Below are 24,405 nucleotides of genomic sequence, written 5' to 3'. Positions count from 1 at the left end.
CAGATTTTTAACGTTTCAAAATAATAGACGAACAGTTAAATTAAAACTTCTCGTCACCAGGGCTGGATTGGGGCAAATCTCACTTATGTAGTTGCCTGGATTCAGGTTGGGGTCGTATGAGGGAACATGTGCCTCTTTGGAATCACTTCAGAATTGATTCTCAAGTAATATTCTTCGAATATAAATCACCTTTTAACAACTATTCAAGTTTCTTTACAACATGTCCATAATTATCCAGTAGTTATTTATCCCTAGTTTTTCCTTTTCCTCTTTCTCTTGCCTCATTTCTTCTCCCTCCTTCCGTTCTTTCTCACTCTCTCTTTTCGTTTATCTAATAGAACTAAAGAGAGGTTGTGACTGGGAGTTGTCGCTAAAGACACGGTCAATAAATTGTTTTCATGTTTCTCTTCGGAAGTGCGATATGATAAATCCGGGTATGATATGTCCGGAAGTCCCCATAAAGTTATCATAAAACATAAATACAAAGCAAGAATTCATTACATCATTTTAATTTCATATTTGACTAAATTATTAAATTACAAGATTATAATGGGGGCGCGGTGGCTCAGTGGTAGAGCGTTCACCACGGGTGCGTGGAGTCCCTGGTTCGATCCCAGCTCGCACCATGTGGACTTTGTTGTGGACAAACACTGTGTTCCTGGGTTTTCTCGGGTTCTTCCGTTTCTTCCCACTTTCTCCATTCCACCAATTCACTTAATTCTCATTATCATCTTCTCCTTTAGCCTAACGGGCATAATTGTAGGACGTAAAAATTTAAGATTTCATGTTTTCGTTTTTATAAGATTACAATTCAAAAGTATAGCGACCCACCGTTCGCACCCACGATTTTTCCTCTTCAGCATTAATATAAATTTTCCGGAAAATTTTCGAGTCATAAAAATATGCTCCACCTATTCCTATATCATTTGTTTAGCGGTAGTAAGAGGTGGAAAATTTTCATCTATATTTCTCCGGAAAATTTTCCGTCCTGACCAAATATCAATGATCAAATAACCATTCCATAGTAATCATAAAATTGAGTGAATTTATGTATAAAAATGTTAAAAAGTGAAAGATCGTTTAAAGAATTTGAAAATTTTCACGGCTCAGACAATTTTCAGTACTATGTGGGAACAAAACAAACAATTTTTCATGAATCGAAATATTTTGTCTTCTATGGAAAAAATGAACATCTTATGAGTGGTAAAATCTTCATATCCATGAAATTGATAGAGTTATTTTCTTCAACTTGTAATTCTAACCTTATGCCTTTCTCTTGGTCTTCTATACTTTCAACATATTTCTCCAGTTGATTTCTATTCCCTGTCCATATGCCTAAACAATCATCAACATACCTGCAAAAGAACAGTAACTTTCCTCCTGCTTGTTCTGTCACTTTTTTCTCCCACTTGTTCATTACTATTTCCGCTAGAACTGGACTCAGCTTGGATCCAATGCTTAAACCTTCTTTTATCTTCACTAGTCTTTCTCCAATTATGCAATAGCTATTTTCCCACAAAGTCTTAAGCGCTCTTATGACTTTCTCTTTTTTACACTGACCCATAACTTTCCCTTCCATCTCCTCTTCTATTGCCTTTATGATATAATCCCTTCTTATACTGGTGAACATGGCTTTAACATCTACACTAAACATTAACACCTTCTCTTGATTCCACTTAATCTCATCTATCCTCTTCCTCAATTCTTCCGTGTTCTTCACTCTGCATATCTTTTGTCCTTCTCTGATTTCGTCCATTATCTCTCTTAATTTCTCCTCTAGTGGTTCAAAATAGTTACCTCTGCAGTCTAGTACTGGTCTTAGCTTGACGTCCTTCTTATGTATTTTAGGAAAACCTTTCATGACAGGAATCCTTCCTTTTTCGTTGATCATCTTTTTAATCCCCGCCTTTTTCCCTTCTTGTACTATCTTTTTCAACACTTCATCTTTCATGTCCTTGTTACCGACTTCCTCATATGTCTGATCACATAACTCCCCTAGCTTCTCCTGGTACCATCCTTTCTCCATTACTACCAACGCGCCTCCTTTGTCCGCCTGTTCCACTACGATATCTTTTCTTTTCCTTGATCTTTTCAATCCTTCCTTCTCTTCTTTCCTTAAGTTACTCTCCTTCTTGTTCATATTCTGCCTAACAATCGACAATGCTTTTTTCCTTATTCTCTCTCTCTCGTCCTTATCCTTTATGTCTACAATGGCTTGTTCTACTGTGTACACCAATTCCTTCTTGTCCACTTCTTCCTCTTTAACCTTAAATTTATGTCCTAGACTTAAGCACTTCTCCTCTTCTTACGATAAAACTATGTCACCTATCACTACCACTCTGTTCCTATTCTCCTTTTCTTCTCTTCAACCTAACAATCTTCCTTTGTTGGCTAATCTTTTATTAACTTTTTCTTCAAAACTCCTTATGAGGAAGTCGGTAACAAGGACATGAAAGATGAAAGACTTGTTCTACTGTGAAAGTTGAAAAAGTTGAGACATGAAAGTTGAAAAAGATAGTACAAGAAGGGAAAAAGGCGGGGATTAAAAAGATGGTCAACGAAAAAGGAAGGATTCCTGTCATGAAAGGTTTTCCTAAAATACATAAGAAGGACGTCAAGCTAAGACCAGTACTGGACTACAGAGGTAACTATTTTGAACCACTAGAGGAGAAATTAAGAGAGATAATGGACGAAATCAGAGAAGGACAAAAGACATGCAGAGTGAAGAACACGGAAGAATTGAGGAAGAGGATAGATGAGATTAAGTGGAATCAAGAGAAGGTGTTAATGTTTAGTGTAGATGTTAAAGCCATGTTCACCAGTATAAGAAGGGATTATATCATAAAGGCAATAGAAGAGGAGATGGAATGGAAAGTTATAAGTCAGTGGAAAAAAGAGAAAGTCATAAGAGCGCTTAAGACTTTGTGGGAAAATAGCTATTGCATAATTGGAGAAAGACTAGTGAAGATAAAAGAAGGTTTAAGCATTGGATCCAAGCTGAGTCCAGTTCTAGCGGAAATAGTAATGAACAAGTGGGAGAAAAAAGTGACAGAACAAGCAGGAGAAAAGTTACTGTTCTTTTGCAGGTATGTTGATGATTGTTTAGGCATATGGACAGGGAATAGAAATCAACTGGGGAAATATGTTGAAAGTATAGAAGACCAAGAGAAAGGCATAAGGTTAGAATTAGAAGTTGAAGAAAATAACTCTATCAATTTCATGGATATGAAGATAGAGAAGCAAGGTGAGAAAGTGAGTACTAGTTGGTATCAGAAACCGTGTTGGGCAGGTATTTATTGCCACTGGAGAAGTGATGTAGACAAAGCAACTAAGAAGAATTTCATTAGGAACATGGAAAGGAAGATAGAAAACATCAACAGCGAGGAAGAGGGAAAGAAAAAAGATTTGGAAAAATTCTACAAAAAATTGAACAATAATGGATATAGGATAGAGCAGTTTAGGAGAAAGAGAAAAGAAGATAATATGGATAGGAAAGAAGAGGAAGACAAGAAGTGGTATGGCATTCAGAGCATAGGCGAGGAACTGTTAGGAACTGTTAGGAAAGGTGAAAGGGCTCATTATATTTTTCTGTTTGCGCGGAATTGACTTTATCCGTTTGGTCCTTGAAACTGTAACACATTGTAAGTATAGTTTTTAATATATTTCATTCTGCTCTGGTCAGAACTGTGTTTTATTTGTGTTTCAGTATATTTCTAGAAATACAGCGAAATCCACTTCTGGTCATCTCTGTAGTTTGGAGCTTAAGACTCCAAACTGACATTTAGACAATTAGTATTAATAGTTAGGCTACTGAAACAACACTATTAAAGAATTTACAGTTTCAAATCTAAATTGTCAGAGATAGTTTTCCACAAACTTCTAGTAATTTCGGTAACTGCGGTAATTGTAGTGAGCACACTAATAACTTAAGTATCAATTATCTTCAGCAAACACCTTGAATTTTGTTCAAATGACTCAATACTATATTTTATATCAATGTCTAAATCTATCTTCTTGGCATTACTGTCCAGAAATTGAATAAGGTTCACCTTGATGTTACATTGATTTGCATCCATTGAAGTAAAGGTTGCTTGTATTCTTTGGAAATGCAAACTGTGTGCAAACCAAGAAGCAACTCAGAAGAAACTAGACATTATTTTCTTAGTTTTTATATTCAGTATGTTAAAAATAAGCCTAACTCTTATAATTCATTATAAATTTGATTCACAGAATTATGATAGCTCGTTGACATACGATAGTTATGTTATTAACATATAACTTAGTTTAACTAAGTTAATTCGAAATACCTAATGGCTGGAAGATTTGCATGTTTATTCTCCTACCAACTAGTAAAGTTTAATAGAGTGTACTTTTGGTATTTCAGACTCGGTAATTAAGAGACGAAAAATAATTTCAAATGTAACTGACAGAAAACGATAAAATATAATATGTCCATTACAACAATATAATGCGGAACGTTTACACTTTACAAAATATTTCAAATAAAAGATATGATGTAAGAAGTGATCAAAATTGTGAAATACTTGAATTTACCAGTATTTTGGGTATATTTCTGGGACGTAAATTTGGACTTACTCCCAGAAAATTGATGAAATATAACAAAGAAACACAATAGAATTAATCATAAAAAATTCATGAAGAAACAATAATAATGATAACTCTTTGTCATTAAAGTATTATTATATTATATTTTCTTACTAAACACACAGTTTGAAACTATTGTATAAAATATTATATTGTAATTGTATTATTCGATTGCTAATATTGCTTCGAATAACTGTTAGAAAATGACTCCATGTCTAAATGTAAGCACAGTAAGTAGAGTCTTCCATTCTCAAATTAATAATTAACATTTGAAACCTACAGAGTGGAATAGTATAAATAGCACACACTAAACAACATGCCTTAGGATTGAAATTTTAATAATCACTTATGCTACTTCTTCAGCTTCACTAATAAAATAACTACAAAACTAAATGCATAAAAACTCTTGGGTCACTGCGTTCCTCTTAGATAATAGTACAAAAGATGCAACTAAAAATTAGTTAAGATTATTATTATTATTATTATTATTATTTGTTAATTATGCTGTAGGTCTATCCCGTGCTTCGTATATTACTAAACATGATAGGTCTTACAACCTAATTTATGTATTATATATGTATTATATATGGGTTTCATAATATTATATAATGGTACTGAAATGGGTATAGATTATATTTCCGTGTCATTTAGACTGAGCCTGGGGTGATATGAAGGTATTGATAGTGTACGTTTTATATATTACAACTAATATCTACTATTACTATATGAAAAAGTTTTCATTGACAAACCCTAATTATTTGTAATGTTTATCTAGTGCAGAGAAATTGTAAACATTTGAATTCAGCTATTAGAAATCCAAAGAATCACGTTTTCTTTTTAACAAGTGAAATTTTCTTGCAACTGGTATAAATGGCAGCCACAGTTAAACTAAAAAATCATTTCGGAGTTGTTATTTAAAAGGATTTTAAACATCACATCTTACATTAAACTTTTCAAAAATCTACTATTCACTTACTAATTTTAAATAAGAAGTCATAAATACTTACTTACGCAATGCTCTATAAGATGTAAGAAAATACAATGAAATTTGTGCACAATATTTCTGTTTTAGTAACATATTATGCAAAATGATTAATTTTATTGATTATAAAACAAGTAACTTTATAGTAGTATTAACAATTTGTAATTTATGTGTAAGTGCTTAGGTAAAATAAACCAAATAACATTTCTTCACTGATAAAAATTCAAACGCGGTTCGTTTTCTCGCTCAATGCACCTAGAACAGAATTTTTGTGTTTGTGTGGTAATACGAAGATACATTCTTTATACTGTGTATGTATAATAGCGATGAGAAGAATGTTTTGCCTGTGAGACAAACGCAAGCATGTGCACTATAACAGAAATTAAAAAAAATAAAAACTGGTAATTGTAATGAAATCTATAGTAGATTATTCGAGAGGATCGGAAGGCACTATTGGTATATTCATACGTGGAGTAAATACTTTGTTGAAACTTTGCTTTGCAATGTTCGTGTTTCTGAAGGTTACACTCATAGAAACAAATCAACATAATACTTACAATTATTCTGCGTTATACGTTCCACCAAACATAGATTTTTATTCATTGTTTCACATGCATAATTGTACCTACACAGAAATATTTCAATGAATCGTTTTAGAAATATTGTGCACTTTCTTTCTGGTTTCATCCCTAAAACAATGTAGTCGCAGAATATGATGAACTACATGAACATCCGTATGAAACAGCGTAGAGTCAATGAATTTCTGACTTTAAATAGAATGATGTAATTCATCAACATATTTCGTTTCAAGAGTAAAGTATATAGGAAGCATCGTTAACATTAGCTTTCGTGTGAAGATAGGTTATTAATTTCCGCATATAGAACAATGCTACATTCTTTTTCCATGACATTAGAAGGCGGCCAAAGATTGCATACAATCCATAAAAGAAAGAATAGATCAATGCAGTGATTGGAGACATTACTGCTATATCTCTTGGAACAATAAACACTATCGTATATCTAAAGAATATGTTCAAGAAAATGTACTCAGAGTGTTTGCGTTAGCATAAATAAACTAATTAAATAAATCCCTAGAAAGGCATGTGAACGTAATTTGGAAAGAATAATCAGCGCAAAATTATTTCTCATGCATTTTGAACTCTAGGACTAGTTCTTGGTTCTTCTATTTGAAACTAAATGTCAGTCTATAGAATGCTAGATCTGTTCTTGAAAAGTCAAGGCGCAGCCATCAGGACGGGATTATGTTCATATGTTTCAGAAAATAAAACTGTGGCGCTATCTCGCTTTTTGAAACGTCGAGTAGTTTTGAACTCCGGGTACTACGTAATACGCTAATAAATACGTCATAAATCTGTGTAGATACCATTGTGACCCAATTTGACTCTTCGCCATCATAACAACAAGATGCACTCAAAACAGAAAGCTATCATTACGTTGTAGAAATTAGAGTTCAGTTAAGCTTTGCCGCATCCTCTCAAGGCATTGGACTACTCCTGTGACTTTTCGCTGCTCACAAACATAAGGAATACCTGAGACACAAGCTTAACGAATACGGCATGAATATAGGTAATTCAGTCCATTCAAGTAACTTTTTCTTCGTTCAATTAATGCCACAACTTTCACGTAAGTACGTCACCACCCGTGGATACTATATTTGAAAATTCAAGACTAGCCGGAAATGAGAAAGTCTTATTCTATATATTGTTCGAGGATATAGAATAAGATTTAAAAAGAAAATATGATTTGCAAATAAACGATGTATTGAAGATCTCCTACTTAGCACTCGCGTATTGATAACTTAGGGCTGGAAACATAATGTTAGTGCCATACTGATTATATTAAATGAAATATACACACTAGGTCAAGATGCATAAGATACCCGGATAGTGATTATATTTTATCTCTAGTATAAGAACTAATTATAGGAAGTGATAAAATCAAATCATTAATATAATTTTATCATAGATTAAGGACATATTAGTTCCTTTCACTGAACTTAAATCTTCCAGTAAAATACATTTACCTTTCGTTTCAGTCTTAGCTAGATGCTTTAAAGAAACCCTACCGTATTCACATTCATATAGCTCCTTATATTTACAATGAGTTTTAAACAAAAATATAAAATTATTGTCTGCGATTACCAGTTCCTGAACAGGCAAGTGAATGAATCATTTTAATTACGCAATTCAAAACTAGCCCAGTGATATTTTATCCAACATAACAAGAAGATTGTTAGTACAAAATTTGCTGCATGTAGTACAAAATCTGCTGATCAATTAATAGCTTTGTATAATAGCTTGTCTGCTGAGCTTTCGTTTACCTTTTCCACGATTACTATTTATCCAAATTCACAATAATTTAGAGGTTAAAGCAACTCAACAGTAGCATACCATTACATATTTCATTATACATAACTGGATGTTTCACGTCATAAACCAATATTTTTATCAGAAGATGGGAATTATATTAGAAATAAAGCTATGAATCTTAAGTTAGAAGATTATTTTGCTGAACTTAATTTCAAACCTTACTTACTTTCCCTTCAAAATATATCACATTTATGGGACACACACATTTAATTTTATTATGATTGTTACTATTACAGTGTCGATAAATGTTATTAACGCTTTTATATATTTTCTATTGTTTAGCACAGTGAATTATTTTCCTTTAATCTAGTGATCATTAATGTTCTTTAGAAATGTAAAGCGACAAACATACTAACCGTCATATCTCACCGGCCAATAAAACAGAACGTCACGTTTCAAACCAAATATCACTAACTCTTGTCGGTTCAATATGGCGATCAAATGATCATGAAATATAAGGTTAGATACTGATTTACATTATACATAATATGTAGAAGAAAGCACACACAATGAGTGTAATCATCCACGTACTATTCGTTAATATAAAGAAATACTATGTACACATTATCTACTCAAGTTATCTTCTCACTTAAAGAACTCAGCAGTGATTAATATTTAGACAACTAATATTACAAATATTACATATTTCTACTCTATTTATTTTTTCATAACTCATTAATTTTGTCAGATATATCTGTAGCTCACTATAGATTCTGTAGTCCATTTCTTGGATTGTTTGTTCCGAGAATGTACAATTACTTTCTTAGAAACCAAATTGATATATGGAGTCAGCACGTTTCCTTAGAGATTGGTTACTGATATGAAACTAGATTTCTGATATATTTATTGATATTTTCACTCATATAAATGAGAATTGCACTTTTACTGTACATTAATTGCATTTTCGTGTCACTAAACCATTAAATTTCAATATTACTCTAAGCATATTACCAATCAGTCATTATTTACTGGCAAATATTAACATGTAGATTTTTGGTTGATTATGAACTAGTTATAAACTACGTATCAGACCTTTTTATAGTCCTAGATTTCAATAAAGTAATCCTCATTTAACAAGAGGTTCTGCTTAATTCTCTTTTAGTAAGAAGATTAAACAATTGCTGTGGTGGGTCCCACATATACTTGGTGCAAGTTGCATTTTCTTGACTTAAAAATACGTACAAGTAAATGCATTCATTGAGGTATAACTCGAATTAAAACTTTCTTAACATAAACGTTGCTTTTATGTCTGTAGAAGTGTTTACATTTATGTATAATATAAGCATGGTAATATCTAATGAATATATAACTTTGTACAATGACTCTTTTTCTTCTCTTACCACTTGGTCTAGTGGCTAGCTTGCTTGACCTCGGTTCGCGTAGTTCCGGGTTCGAATCCTTGTGGGGTACAATTGAACGACCGAAGTGGTTCGGATTCCACTATAGTCAGTACGTCCATGTCTCCTTAGGCTAGCAGGCGTAAATGTGGATCGTAAAACTAAATCAAACTAAAATCTTTTTCTTCTTTATTTGGTCAATACTTTCACGAGTAAATGATATATACGAGTGTCGCGCTCTTGTCAGACAAGTAGGTTATGCTATTACGTCCACAATACATCCACTCTTAATTTAAGCAATGCATTATTCAATTAGGTGTTAGATATAGAGCGTTTCGATAGATTTCAAAATACCTGCTTTTCTCCATAAGAATGACATACAATGAAGGGCAGGTGATAACATTGTTTAGTCTATTTTTCGTGCTGTTTTGTTTATTTGTTTTAATAATCATAGCAGTTAATGCGGACATGTATTTCTTTCCTTGTGAACTTTTAAAATAATGATTGAATATAACAGTCAAGGTTGAATTGATGAATTTGATTAAATGATTTACCGACGAAATTTAAATAGATATGAACCTTGTATACCTTCAGTGTGAGCGGAAGTTAATGGAAAGGATTTGATTATTGAGTAGTGAGTGTGCGAGTGAATGAATGTAAGAGTGAGTGAATTGCAAAGGTGACGAGATTACACCAGAAAGTGTGAGTTAATTAACATAGATCATGTCATTTTTTCCCATTTTTTTGTACTTTTTTCGTATGACTTCTTACTTTTTTCAGTCATCGGCCTAGGTGTGCTTCTTTTAACGTACCTACTATGTAGTAGCATTTCCTCCTTCCTAGTACTCTTTATTTAACAACAGTAAGTAAACAGGTCTTTGTCTAGGTCTTCAATGACCAGGTCTTCTCTGTTTACGTGAAGAATATTTTATTTATCTTGTCTGCTACACCGTCCGATTTGTTGTCATTTTTCTCACTCTGCATGATCATTTCCACTCTTTGCTCATTTGCTTAGCATGCTCCAATATGTTGACAGTCTTGAAAGGTGGCAAAGAAAATCCCATATAATATATATCTGGGTGTAGGCTTTCTGCATTATTTATTTATCGTGAAACATTAAATCATATTGCAAACTTTCATGCCTACGGACGGGCAATTTCCCTCACGAACTGCTAACACTGCCTGTCAGAGGAAATATCGAACATTTTAGTCCAGTTTCACTCATGCAGGAGAAGAATGTGAAGAAACTGTGCGCGTCTGTTATCTGTGCGTTAATAATTTCCGAGTAAAAGATTTGAAAACTGCAGATGATATATTTCGTGAATTGAATAGTCAACAAGAAGTAAGTACTGCAGCTACCATAGTATGAACTCTGGCTACCCTCCCCCCCAATGTTTGTCTTCTAGATCCGGCAATGAATACCAATATACTCATTACTTATTTCATGAGTAATAACCTTTAAATTAATTGGAAAATATATCAAGCTTTAAATTAATTGGAAATGTAGTAACAATACTATGTTATCCTTAAACTCACTTACGCTATGTTCGTCAGAAGCGTTATTTCTAGTATATTCAATGTGAGAGGGAAATAAATTGAAGAAGGGAGAAATATTTTTTATTTTGTGTATAAGAAGAAAATAAAAAATGGTTCGGGACAAATAATGAAGGGGTATATTTACTGTGATTTTAATTGGAGAAAACTAAACTCTAGATTTGATGATTCTACAAACAACAGACCAGAAAATGAGTACTCCCTTTGCCAAAACTGATTGGGATTGCGAATAAAGACAACTCTTACCCCATAAAGAAAAGAACTGATGTAAGTAAGGAGAAGATGTAAAAGTCTGTTCTGCGTTTCCTGCAAGTAGGGGATAAATGTATGTTCTGGCGCACTTTCACCCCATCCCCTTAATAGCATAGCGCACCCCTGCTTGCAAATATCTTCTAATCTACCCCCTAATAATTTTTAACACTTCCTATCCCCCAAATAACTTGTATCATATCTCAAATAACTTCTATCTTACTCATAATAACTTCTGATGCATTCTATCACTAAATCTAGTTACATAAAATCATTAAATCTGGTTATAACCGGTTTTGACTTCAAAAATCATTAAATCTGGTTATAACCGGTTTTGACTTCAAAAATCATTAAATCTGTTTATAACCGGTTTTGACTTCAAAAAATCACTAAATCTGGTTACAAAAAGTCACTAAATCTAGTTACAAAATTAAAAAATCACTAAATCTAATTACAAAAACAAAAGATCACTAAATCTAACAACATTTAACAAGAATGAACAACTGCTTTTTAACCTCTGATACATACTCTTTTAAATGTCGTTTGAATTATCAAAATCGGATAAAAAATAACGAATTTAGCATTTGCCGCCTGTATTTATACAACCAAACACAACTCACAGCTTTGAACAACAGAGCGGTTTGTGCAATAGAAACAGAGAGAGAATGATTAACAGCGGAGTAACGGCGCAGTATTCTTCGCCCCCATAGACTTAATATTGAATTTAACGGCTGCACATAGCTCGGGCACAGCATTCTTCGCTTACCTTTTCTCTCGTAACGATCAGATTTCAAGCGAATGCATTTTCGCCATTAGCATCCTTGTCGACAGAGTCAGTAATTAGTTCCAAAACGTGTCACATGCATGCGCTAGTGTAGCAAGGATACTTTTCTTTCTTTGCTTCATCTAGCCGGCAAATTCAAAATATAGTAGTAATAAGAGTATCAATATCTTGGTTCCTATTGAATATTTTGACAATCTGATTACACTTTTTGGATAGCCCATATATATATATATATATATATATATATATATATATATATATATATATATATATATATATATTGCGGGTTGCATAATTTCAGGGGCAAAATGTAAAATGCTTAATATTATCCTTATTTATAGATATAACTTGAAAATACAAACGGGCGCCACAATAGAATTAAAGATGTGATTTTTCTGGTGCATAACTGGTTGTCTACATTTAAGGATACGATTTTGAATTTTAATAACTCTGCTAATTTATGTCAGTTTTGTAAAATAAAATTCACTAGCATTATCAATGCAAAATTATAAGATTTTTTTAAAGAATAATATTTTCCCGAAATTTTCAAAATAAACCCGTAAAAAAATTCCGAAACTTCGATTTTGTTATAACCATCTTATATTCATCGATTTTAAAAGTTCAAACGGTAAATGGTTTCTATTTTCTTATATTTTTTTCTAAAGCGTTACTGGTTGTCTATGTCTAAGGATAAAATTATAAAAATCAAACATCTTCACGATTTAAGAATGTATTAAGGAAATGTAAACAGGATATAAATACTAGACTACAGAACAATTATTTTCATGTATTACTGGTTGCCTATGTCTAAGGATAAAATTATAAAAACAACTTTTATGACTTAAAAATATAAATTTTACCTAAAACTAAACTACACATAATTACTCACCAACACCTATCAACTACACCACACATAAATGTTAATTAAATTTTACCTAAAACTAAACTATAGATAAAAGTTAATTAAATATGACCTAAAACTAAACTACACATACATACATTTTAAGTATATCTTATAATGCCCCCAAGCTAATGTACTTACACCACCCTCTAGTATATATCTTTTATCATCATTTGAATCTAATGCTAACTTATTTACAGCTATGGTATATACATCATGCTTACAACGAATTAGATTTATATTTTTATATGTTTTCACATCATTGAATAGGGTTTGCTTATAATCATCAAATTTTTGCTACTACACATTTTGTTATTTCTTTTGCATTTTTCTCCTCTTTATTTTCAACTTTAAAGGCATAGATCTTTGATCTTAACCAAATAAATTCTGTCATTATTTTATCATTGTTTTCATCCTTCATCTTTCCTAATACTTTTTTGTTTACTAATGATATTCCATATTGATTGTCCTTTCCATATTCACTTGTATCAAATAAATCAATCATTTCTTTTGAGTCTTTGCAGAAGTCATCTGTCTCAATTTCATATATAAAACTATCAGTATCCACATAACATAAGCCTATATCAATATCATATTTAGGTTTCATAAAGTTGAAATGGAAGTCATACATTAATAGTTTTGACAAATCTAGCACACTCATACCAACATATATAGGTTTGTTGAAGGTCAATTTTTCTTTTTTCATATGTATCGCACACAAATCTTCAGTATATATTGTTCTATAATCGATGTTCGGTTTCGCTATTAACTTCTCCCCCTCCCTGGATCACATTCTAAGGTAATAGATGGCCTCTTTCTAATGTTTTCCATTGTTTTACCAAATACACTATCGTTCATTAACTTGTAAAAATCTTTCTCGAAATCATTCTTAGCTTTTGTTCTCATATTTGTATTTAGATCAATATATTCCTTTAACCAGTTTGATTGCTTGAACTCCAATATTCTATGAATTTTCTTTAATATCATTCCAAGTGACATATATAGTTTTAAGTTTCTATAGTGAATAACATATCTTTCTTTATTGTAAAGCGTTGTTAAGAATTTTGAATGTTTCGATCCTGGTGGACACATATTTTCTGGAGCTAATGGTAGATCTGAATGTTTATCAGGTAAGTATTCTGGATATTCTAAATCAACTTAAAATATGTAGCCAGTTTCTGAATCATCTGGAATATTCATTATGTTTATGTAAGGTTGAACCCCTTTAAAGTCTTTGTAAGGCATGTACTGACTCATAGCCCATCCATATAAATTATTTGCATCTAGATAAGCTAAATATTTTGAAGGCTAGTCTTTGTTATAATTTTTCATATGCTTATTATTTGCTGTTACATATCTGTTACTACATTGTGAAATTCCACCTCTTATACCTTTTTCTATCATTAATATTTTGTCATAGTCAGTTAACATTTCTAGTATGATCTTAGTCATCTTTAACATTGAATCCCACGATAAAAAAGGAGCAGTGAAATACCAAGCAGGATCTAAACCATATGCTTTTAAACACACATCTCTAAACTTTCAAATACATCAGCTAATATTAATACATCTGTCTTGTTATAAAGTTCTGTATATTCACCTAGATTTTTAATATTGAATAACTTCCGAACATTTTCCGCATGCTCATAATCTTCATCACTGATGTGGGTTTTAGTAAGTTTATTAAAGAATATTTCTTTTGAAGTTAGTTTTGTTTCTTCTAATCTTTCAATTGAGTCAATATAATCATGTGGGTACACACCTTTTTTAATTACTATATCTAACAAATCATTAGGGAAGTACTTTGACGTTTCTCTATATTGTTCTTTTGTAAGGTTATTTGCTAGTTCTGCTAAACTCTTTGACATAAACGTAAATGAATCTAGAAATCGTAAATTAATTCCATTCTTTTTATCAACCTTCACATATTTTGAGTATGTTATATATTTTCCTCATTATCTGCAATTAGTTTTATTTCATTCTTATCATAAGCAAGTTCTTTAACAAACAGGTGAGTATCATAACCACTTAAGTTGTGAATAAATACTGGAATACAATTAGGATTTCGATAGCTTAAGTTACAATAACTGTGAGCTGCACCTCCAAACTTTCCAGTTAAATGATCATGATCTTACTTTTGCTTTATTTTTATTTATATCCTTTAAACATTTTCCTAATTCATGTTTCCATTCTTCTAACTTTTGAATCATGCTACCATTATGTTTAGCGAATTGTATTTTCTTATTACCATATTTATTTGTTTTTCAATTGCTGGCGGTAAATCATTCAAGTTTCCCTCACATATATGACAACTATTGGAATTATTATATATCTCGTTCTCATCTTTAGTTAGGTCATTTATTTCAACGTTTTTGTTACATATTTTCTTTATTTCTATTGCTTCTTGTTTTAACTTCTTCACAAACACCTTTCCAGCATCTAAACCAATATAACTAACAGGACTTTTATACTCACCATTTGAGTATTTGATGTGTTCATAGCGCAAAAAACAGGACTATTGTTGTGAGTGTTGTGTTGAATTTCTTTCCAAGTGTGTGGGTCTCCGCTCTGTGACTAAAATGCCGCCCAAACTAAGCCTGTTTTGGGAAGGCTATGTTTCGGCTCTTTATGCCGCCCACTTTAGTGTTTCATTAGAAAACAGTGCAGGAAGAATGGTTGCGACATCAGTTTAAGTGGAATAAAAATGTTATTATAAAGTACAATGGCAACGAAACTCCACAATTTGGATCACCAACGAAGTTGCCTAGGAAGCGGGAATGCACAGAGGCCATCTCCACCATGCAGAGGAAACTTCGCAAAATGGCAATGGAAGAAACTCCACCAACACAAAGGTGTATGGCTAATCGTCTTGACGTGTCAATGGGGACTGTGAGCCGGACGATACACCATCAACTCAAGCTGGAAAAAGTCATGAAAGGTCGCTGCCATCTTCTCATGGATGCCCACCGAAAGGAACGAAAGTGTAACGCCCTGAAGCTGTACGAACGGCATCTGACAAAACAAATGTGAATGTACGTCATAACGCTCGATGAAGCATGGATTTACCTTTCCAACTGCAGCAAGCCGAGAGCCATCATAGACTGAAAGAAAGACGCCATGAACTTCAGTAGGTGGGTCCTTGTCTGTAAAGAATCCTTCCCGAAAGGGTTCATGATCGTTGCTGGCTACTGTTACCGAGGTAAACTGAAGATTCGTAGTATGGCGAAGAACTGCAAAACAAACTCGAAGTATTTTCAGGAGCAGATCATGCGGCCGATATATGAGCATGAGATTCCTACAATGTACCCAAATGACGCCAATCTGGTGCGCATTCATATAGACGAGGCCTCATCACGTACCTAACGATCGTCCTTCGCCTTCTACAAAGAGATGGATGAGGCAAGTGGTATAAAGGTGATACCTTTCAATGAGGTAAGTGTTAAACATCCAGATGCAAGTCCTATGGACTATTGCGGATTTGGATCGCTGAAGCGCGCTTTGGGGAAACAAGCTGTGCAAAGGGAATGGGACAAGATCCCCCTCCCAGTTCTTCAGAGAAGCCCTTTACAGTGGAAATTACGCTCTCGGGTAATTGTTAGGAACCAAAGGTAACACATCGAGCACTTATGGACCTGGCACCATGAATTCTTCTAAATTTTTAGATAAGTCGAAATTGGGCACATGTAATCTGAACAACCTCTGTAGTTTCGCAAATTGGTGATGTCTGGGTAAGAATGTTTCTCGCGATAATGATTTTTCCTTTTTCGAAAAAGTGTTCAAAATTATTTGAAGGAAACAAGAAATCTCCCGAACAGATTTTATTAAAATAGAATTTGTTGTTGGGACAAAATTATTAGAAAGTTATCACGTAGGACTGTCATGAAAATAACTCATAATATTTTTCATATAAAGAAATTGTCGCATGCGCATAGGTAACAAAAAATGAGAACATGAATGTGCACCTGAAAGTTCGTTAAATTCATCGCTGCAAGTTTTTAATATTCGTATCTTTTACTTCAATATATCACCTAAATCTTTATAGCACAAAAGGATTTTAAATATTTTCTTACAAGTAGAATCGTCTGAAATTGTTTTAACATATTAAAATTAAAATTGTTCATAAACCATTATACGTCACTGTTCATGAAATTAAATGAATATTATAGATGTACGGTTAGACATAATTGGACTGACATATCTAAGGCCAAGAATTTAATCAAATTAAAATTGGATACCTTGCTGGACGAGGAGAAAGAGTTATGGAGAAACACCGTGAAATCGCATTGACAGATCAATATTAATGAAGAAAAAAAGGAAGCAAAACTATGCTTCTAGCCATCCGTGAGTAAGGATATGGCAAGGGCAAACTTATAAGGGTCAATTCACCTGAATTGGTACAGAGATGGTGAAAATGTTTTCTTCAACGATCTCCGGAAATTATAAAAGCTGGAGTGTGATGAATCTTGTGTACAAGAAGTGAAGCTGTAGTATATAGAAGTTTTCCTCGGTGAAGTGCCATTTTTTGCATTTGCAAGGGAGGTACGAAAACTACAGTTGCTCAGGACATATAAATTAGACGAACACTAAACGAAGACGAATATTTAGAGACGGAACTGAGGTACACTGTGAAAATACCTATTATCTATGTAATGTACCAGTACAATCTATGTAATGCTATTTTCCCTGGGAGGGGTCCATTAATTTTTTCACGTACTGTACGATGTTAATTTTTCAAAATATGTCTCCGATCATATATTGTAATCAGTTGATTACAATTATACTCAGAATATGTGGAAGCTCGGGATAATTTAGTAGAAATTATATTTTGGGGAATAATATCTTTATTCGTACGTTATTTCATGATAATATTTTGCTTATGGGTATCTCAAATAGGCAAATATCGAAACTATCATCTTAATGCTATATGAAAACATAGGCAGGCTATTGGCCAGGAATTCTTGGAATTAATTACCAATCTAAATTTTGTCAGAATAATTTAGACTCCCTCGTCCTTCTTGAGATGCCCATATCCTTTCCCAAATCCGGTTTTATCCAGTTTCAACTATTTTTCATTCATTTTATAATATTCACTGTGAAAACCCTTTGTTCTGATTGAACTATTTTCTGCAACTATGGTATTAAGGCCCGATAATAATCATTCTAGAACCTGCGACAAACCAGGACATATAGTGTAATTTCGATTTCACAGAGAATTTCATTATTTGGGGAAAATAACGGCTAAAACAAGGTAAAATTAGGTTCACTTTGAAATTAGGTCGTTGGAAGACAAAGGGACAAAGGGACTATTAATTTCTAAAGATAAAATAGACTGAAAACACTTAAATCAAGAATGCTGCGCAACAGACGCCATGATAGCATAAAAGTGCATCGACTTTAGTGCTGAAGATTCTCATATTTTCTTAAATGTGAGTGATTTGCAACATTTAAAACTCCTTTTTAACCATCCTAAAATTATTCCTGTTAGGGTTAGATAGGCTTGTTATCATATAGCTTTGACTGTGCATGTAATATAAGTGATTTTTCCTTTCTAATTACTAACATGGTGGTACTATTATGTTTATATTAGTTTGAGTAGCTTCTACTATGTCAGAGTAAACAAAAGGAAAGGGTCTCCCATTTACTCCTGAATTGAGTATTTCTTCAGTAAAAATGGGTTGAGCAAAATTCTAAGGGTTTTCTTTTCCCTTCAGGAAGAGGGTCCCCTTCCATTGATAGTTGCATAGTTTCCTCATTTTGACAGTTAAAGAACAATAAGCTAATTGGTAGAATGGTCACTTGTGCCCTGATTCAGTTCCGTCACTCCGTTCCCAATCTACAGAGCCAGTTTAATATGGGTAAATCTTGTTATTGTTTATGTATAATTAAAGTGGGTAGAAGTATTGATTAGCGTGTGTAATAAAATGTATTAATATTTGAGTTGGTTTTCTATTTAAGGGGAATGTAAAATGTATATGTTTGGGTTAGTATTGTGACAGTAGAAGTAGTGTGTGATTGAAAGTATGACATATTTAAGTAGGAACAGTGTATCGTCTACTATATGATTTTTCACATCCGGTTAGTCATAATAAATGTTCAAATTCAAATAAAATTAATAGTAATATCGTATAGTAATTTGGTGTACAAGGGCATATTCGATCGTGCGTATGTTATTTAGATACTAATAACGCCATCTCCGGTATGTTTAAGAACTAGAGTTTTGTTGCTGCATACCTTAATGATTAAGTCAACTCGAAAATGACCCTTTTCCCTCAATTAATTATGCGTAATATTATTGTTGGTCTATAGTAAGTCAAACGAATAGTAAGGCAAATTGCTTCCAAATTGAATTTTCCTGAAAATTACATCGCTCTGTATGAACCAGTAATTAAAATATTATCAAAAATAAACTTTGCATTCATTATTAAGCAGAAGTTAGAATATATGATGCTATTCTTCCGTTCACACATTACGAAGCTAATTTTTTTCCTATTCGTGATGTAGAAAAAGTTAATTGTTGTTATCAAAATAAAATTATCGTTGATGATATTGTTTTCTATTGAATATATATATATATATATATATATACTGAACTCCTTACCTGCAAAGTGGAATATAGTTGGGTTCTGAAGTGACAAGTACTGGGTTCGTGTGATGTTCCGTGTATGGATCAAAATATGCGATAATTTGCTGTAGTGGCGTATAAGTTGTGAGTATGGGATATGGCTGCTTCGAACAGTCTCTAATATATATAAAGTAAATGGTGTCGAAAAGTGAATTTGAGTTATACAGTGTTTTGAAGGTAAAGAACAGATATATATATATATATATATATATATATATATATATATATATATATATATATATATATATATATATATATTAAAATGAATAAGTTTAGTATAATTTTTGCCACAAGTGAAAGTATTGAATGTTTATGAATAATATTAATAAATATTTCAAGTGCTGACCCTTATACTAGAACTTCGCATCAGAACATTTGTGTGTGTGTTTGATTAACGTACTATATTTCGCAGTTAATAGTTTGGTGTTCACTAGTAATAGTCTCTGCATATTGAGAATCTAGTCTCACGGGATGGATAGCATAATGTGTCCTTGTTCGTAGAGGTGGCGGAATGGATAGAACCAAACAATTTCGAAAGTCAATTACAGTAGACTCAGTATTTTCGTACTCAGGTGTCGACCCTCTCTCCCCTTCCAATATTTTTCATTTTCTTCCTTAGTTTTAAATTAGCGAAATTAATCGACATCTCAAGACTTAGCGTTCTTGAGAATGTGGGAGCCACTGGTGAGATCTGGCAAATAAACCACCAGTACAAAATTCTACTTTATTTATATTTTTACATTTTGGCAAATTTCTAGTTAGGATTTTTTCTGTTTTATCGACTTTACTCTAATTTTCCATACTGTCCTCGGATTTCTCAGTTTCTGAGGGGTCGGATAATTTTTTTAAACCCTAAATTAGAGACCGCACTGACACTCCCGACTGGACCGGCCGGAATCTGAGTGAATTGGTACCGGAAACAGTTAATAATCAATCATTCCACAGGGCGTATTCCTTGTGAGATGGTTGCCTAGAAGGCACGGACTCGTACATAGGCACTCAGAGACCCCTTTGTGCCACGCATTTGAGTATACTACTTTTTTGCCAAATATAAGTATATTTGGCTCTGGAATGTTGTATGCGGAAATTCGACCACTTACCTTTGTAGTTTTAGTATTCTAACCTATATTCATTTGGCGCGCAGCGGCCTTTCTCCTTCAGCTACTTTTATATTCTCTTCTTCAAGATTTTTTTAAAAAAAATAACCTCCCATCGAAGTATTTGAACTTTACAAATTGTGATTATTCAGTATATAGCTTTTGGCGCTAATTTACTGACTGTGAAGTCGTGAGACCTGATTCGTGGAGGTATTCATTATCGCGGAGAATGGAGGGACAGTTTTTCCATCTATTTGACCCACCGCTGGAGTGAGTGATGATTCGGTACACTATAATGTTTTATACTCGTTCTTTCACCATTGTCCGTCTGAAGTTCTCTGTCAAACTATCAGCTATTTCTACTTTCTTTCTACTGAGTCCCGTAAACGTTAAGTTTGTAGTAGTTTGGGCCAAAAATAGGATTAACATTGTGTTTACGTGCCTGCCTCAAATATTAAATGTCTATATTGAAATCGAAGATTTGAAGATTTTGAAATATGAATTTTATGGTTGTGCGCGGATAATCAGTCTAATATATGAAATGACGGAAGTTTTCATTTGTTTGAAGTGTTGCAGCCTATTAGTAAATTATTTGTCGGAGTCGTTACGTAAAATATTAAATAGTTATTGAATATATGTATATTGTGAGACATAAATATATGTAAAGCGTAAAAATGATATTGAAGCGAAATGTAGAACTGGTTTCAGAAATTGAGTATGTGTAAAAGGCTCAGTACTTACCCCTAATGATCATTTGGTTGCCGTAATTCGAAACATCCGATGAGTGTAAGAGATAGATTTTACTACTAAATAATTTTCTTTATGTCCTATAGTTTTTTTGAATGTTATATGTAACTTCTAACCTGATTGACATAATATAGACTGCATGTAATATGAGATGAGGGTAGGTCGTACTCGTAAACCGAAGTTACCATCAAATCCACTTTTGATGAAATCTTTGTGCAAACCTTAAATTTAAAGTCCTTACTTCGTAAGCGAGACCTTCAATCAAATCAATGTTTGCTAACCCATGATCTGTGCGTCGATGTAAATGAAATTCTCTTTGAACAGAAAAAAAGAATTAAAAAAATAACATTTCTCACGAGTCCAAATTTGATATAATTAGACTATCAGTTTGTCTATCTTGTTAGTTTTCGAATGATTATAGAGCTGGTCGGGAATCTATTTAGTGACTAAATGACCAAGAAAGTAAAATAGCCTCCATGATTGAGGAGACAGAACTTTGTTTCTATGACCCGAATCTGGAAGGGTGTTTCATGAAGGCTCCAACGAATGAAAATCGTATTTTTTGCAAATAGTAATATAATTATACGTATGCATATTAAAATATGACAGCTAAACAAATGGATACTATAAAAGTGAATCACAGTTAATGTGTTATGGACACTCATCGCTAATAACGAGATCGAACCCTTAAACTTAAAAGAAAAAATATAAATAAATAAATAAATAAAAATATAATTTTTATATATGAGTAAAAAGTTACCTAAACAATTATTATTGTTTCTTTTGTAATGAATGTAATAAAATGTAGTAAATTGTAGTTAGATGGTTTACTTGAGACTATTTTATCCATGTCTGTACACTGTCCCGTGTGTATGTGTGTGTGACTGAGTGACAAATTTAGCTTTAATTTGTAGCATTAATATCTGTTTACTGTAATGGTGTTCCGTAGTTGAATGGATCCAGGTCAGGGTTGAAGAGTGAACATGTGTCTCTCCCGGATCACTTCAAAATTGATCCTAAAGCAATAACAATCTGAATGCAAACTGCCTATCAGTAATAATTCAAGGTTCTTCACCATATTCTCATAGTTATCCAGTAATTCCTTCTCCTCTAACTTTCTATCTTCTTCTTCTTTTCCTCCCTTACCTTCCTTTTTCTCCCCTACCTCCTCCTTTCTGATTCTTACTCTTTCTTTCCCTAGTTTTTTCTAAGAAGAAACCTGAAAAGAGGGGTCGTGGCTAGGAGTTGTCACTATTGACACGGTCATTTACATTGTTTTAATGTTTCTGCAGAAGTTCGACACGGCTTGGTCATCCATAGCAGCAGCATTTGAATTCTAAAATTCATTTATTTAATTTATATTGGGTTAAATTATCAAAATTACAAAAGATTTCAATTAAAATTCAAAAAAGGTTAGCGACACCCCTTTCCCACTCACGACGCTTTTCTATTTCATCTATCTATCTATCTATTTATCTATTTATATCTATCTATCTATCTATCTATCTATCTATATATATATATATATATATATATATATATATATATATATATATATATATATATATATGTTGTTGCTTCTAAATAAATATACAGGGTTTCAACAAAAGCCAACATGAAATCACGAGAAGAAGTGCAAAACATTAAATTTTTAAGGGACTTATGTTCGAATGTCATAAAGTTTGGGTTCATAAGTCTCGTACTGAATACTATTGCATGTAAGGATTCTGCAAGAAATATCCATAACAATGATACTACTGGCGCCGTAGATTTATGTGGGTCGGAAAGTTGAAGTTTAAAATTTTATTAGAATTTTGGGGCGTAATATCTCATAATGGGAAAGTGCTGAAAATTGCTGCTTAGGCCACATAGTAACTGTGAATGTGTATAAACTATTGCAAAATAGTCAGGACGGACATCACATGAAAAAAACGTGAGGGCATGGTAAAAATGCGAAGAAAGCATGTGTGTGACAATGTCCGTAGCTCGTACAAATTTAAATGTTTGGATATCTTTCGGGCTTGATGTAAAAAACTACGAATGGTTCAGCAATTAGGCCCACTTTCGCTTGTGTTCAGTTGTGAGAAACCTTCCGTGCGGTGTTTGTTCCATCTTACTAGCTAACACAACGTCTAACTGGACTGCGGTATTATGGTACTGAATATATCAATAGTGTCATTGAAAACCAATCAAGTTACGGAAGTTAATGTGTTCATGATATTGCGTTTTACAGCATAGATAGATGTATCGCAGCTTTGTGAACATACTAACTTTTATAACTGGGATTGGATTTCAGTGACATTTGGTGATACATTGAGATTCTTAATGTCACGGTCCAGTTAGACAGTTTTGTGTTGTGAGTGCAAGGGGAACTAGCTAAATCTCCCATATAGACGTGGCAATCACCATGATGTTAGGAAGACGGAACTAACACAGCTCGCAAGCTTTTACACAATTGAACAGAAGCAATAGTTGGCCTAATTGCTGAATCATAAGTAGTTTTTAAGATCTAGCACGAAATGTATCTAAACATGTATTTTTTTCGTAGCTACGATCATTGTCACGCATGTCCTTCTTCACAACAGACTCTAATGAAGTCTGACTTAGTTCATTCACATGCATTGGACGGTAAAACTTTAATTATGGATATTTCGTGTAGCTCATAATGGTGGTGCAAGGAATACCGAGCTTGCAATGCCTTTTACGTGTTGCTTATGAAATCGAATGCTGCAGAGATGCTTCCACTCACTGCACGTTTCTCTCCGTCTTATCGTTCGACCGTCTCCCCACCCCAACAATGTTGTTTTTTCTTCTTGCATTAATTCGAAAGTGGTCTGTAAATCTCGCTTAAACAGTTTCCATGGTGCCACCTGAGTAACGCCTTTCGTGAAGCCAAACCGCAACAACTAACCTTTCTTCAATGTTATATGGACTGTTATCACACATTGTTGATTACTACAACTTCACTGCAAATTACTGTTAACAAGCAGAAAACAAATTAACATGGATAGCAATATTGCCAGACGATACAAAGCAATGTTACCACACAATGTCAAGCAATGTTACCAAACAAATGTGGGTGAAACCAAACGAATGTGATGGTTCAAGAGTTATTAAGTGACAAGAGAAGCCAGTTT

At 33.2% G+C, this 24,405-nt stretch overlaps 2 protein-coding genes across 2 annotated transcripts in view; one reads left to right on the top strand and one right to left on the bottom strand.

Annotated features, from left to right (window-relative positions):
- Nucleotides 1–1,174: 1,174 nt before the first annotated feature.
- LOC145682906 (uncharacterized) lies at nt 1,175–2,140 on the bottom strand. The gene has a single exon (XM_081754266.1). It carries the CDS (start codon nt 2,138–2,140, stop codon nt 1,175–1,177), a length of 966 nt encoding a protein of 321 aa, XP_081610392.1.
- A 410-nt stretch (nt 2,141–2,550) lies between these two features.
- Nucleotides 2,551–24,405, top strand: part of LOC145682904 (uncharacterized) — a 38,350-nt gene continuing 16,495 nt past the window's right edge. The window contains exon 1 of the mRNA XM_081754265.1: nt 2,551–3,289. Within this exon, the coding sequence (XP_081610391.1) occupies nt 2,551–3,289 (739 nt within the window). The remainder of the gene's footprint in view (nt 3,290–24,405) is intronic.

Source organism: Thermobia domestica, chromosome 4, assembly GCF_964235325.1.
Source record: "Thermobia domestica chromosome 4, izTheDome1.hap1.1, whole genome shotgun sequence".
Lineage (NCBI taxonomy): Eukaryota > Metazoa > Arthropoda > Insecta > Zygentoma > Lepismatidae > Thermobia > Thermobia domestica.
This window is presented reverse-complemented; position numbering and strand designations above follow the sequence as displayed.

What these genes read in the sequence shown, in the direction of transcription:
- LOC145682906 (XM_081754266.1), bottom strand. Translation starts at nt 2,140, where the DNA reads ATGAACAAGAAGGAGAGTAACTTAAGGAAAGAAGAGAAGGAAGGATTG.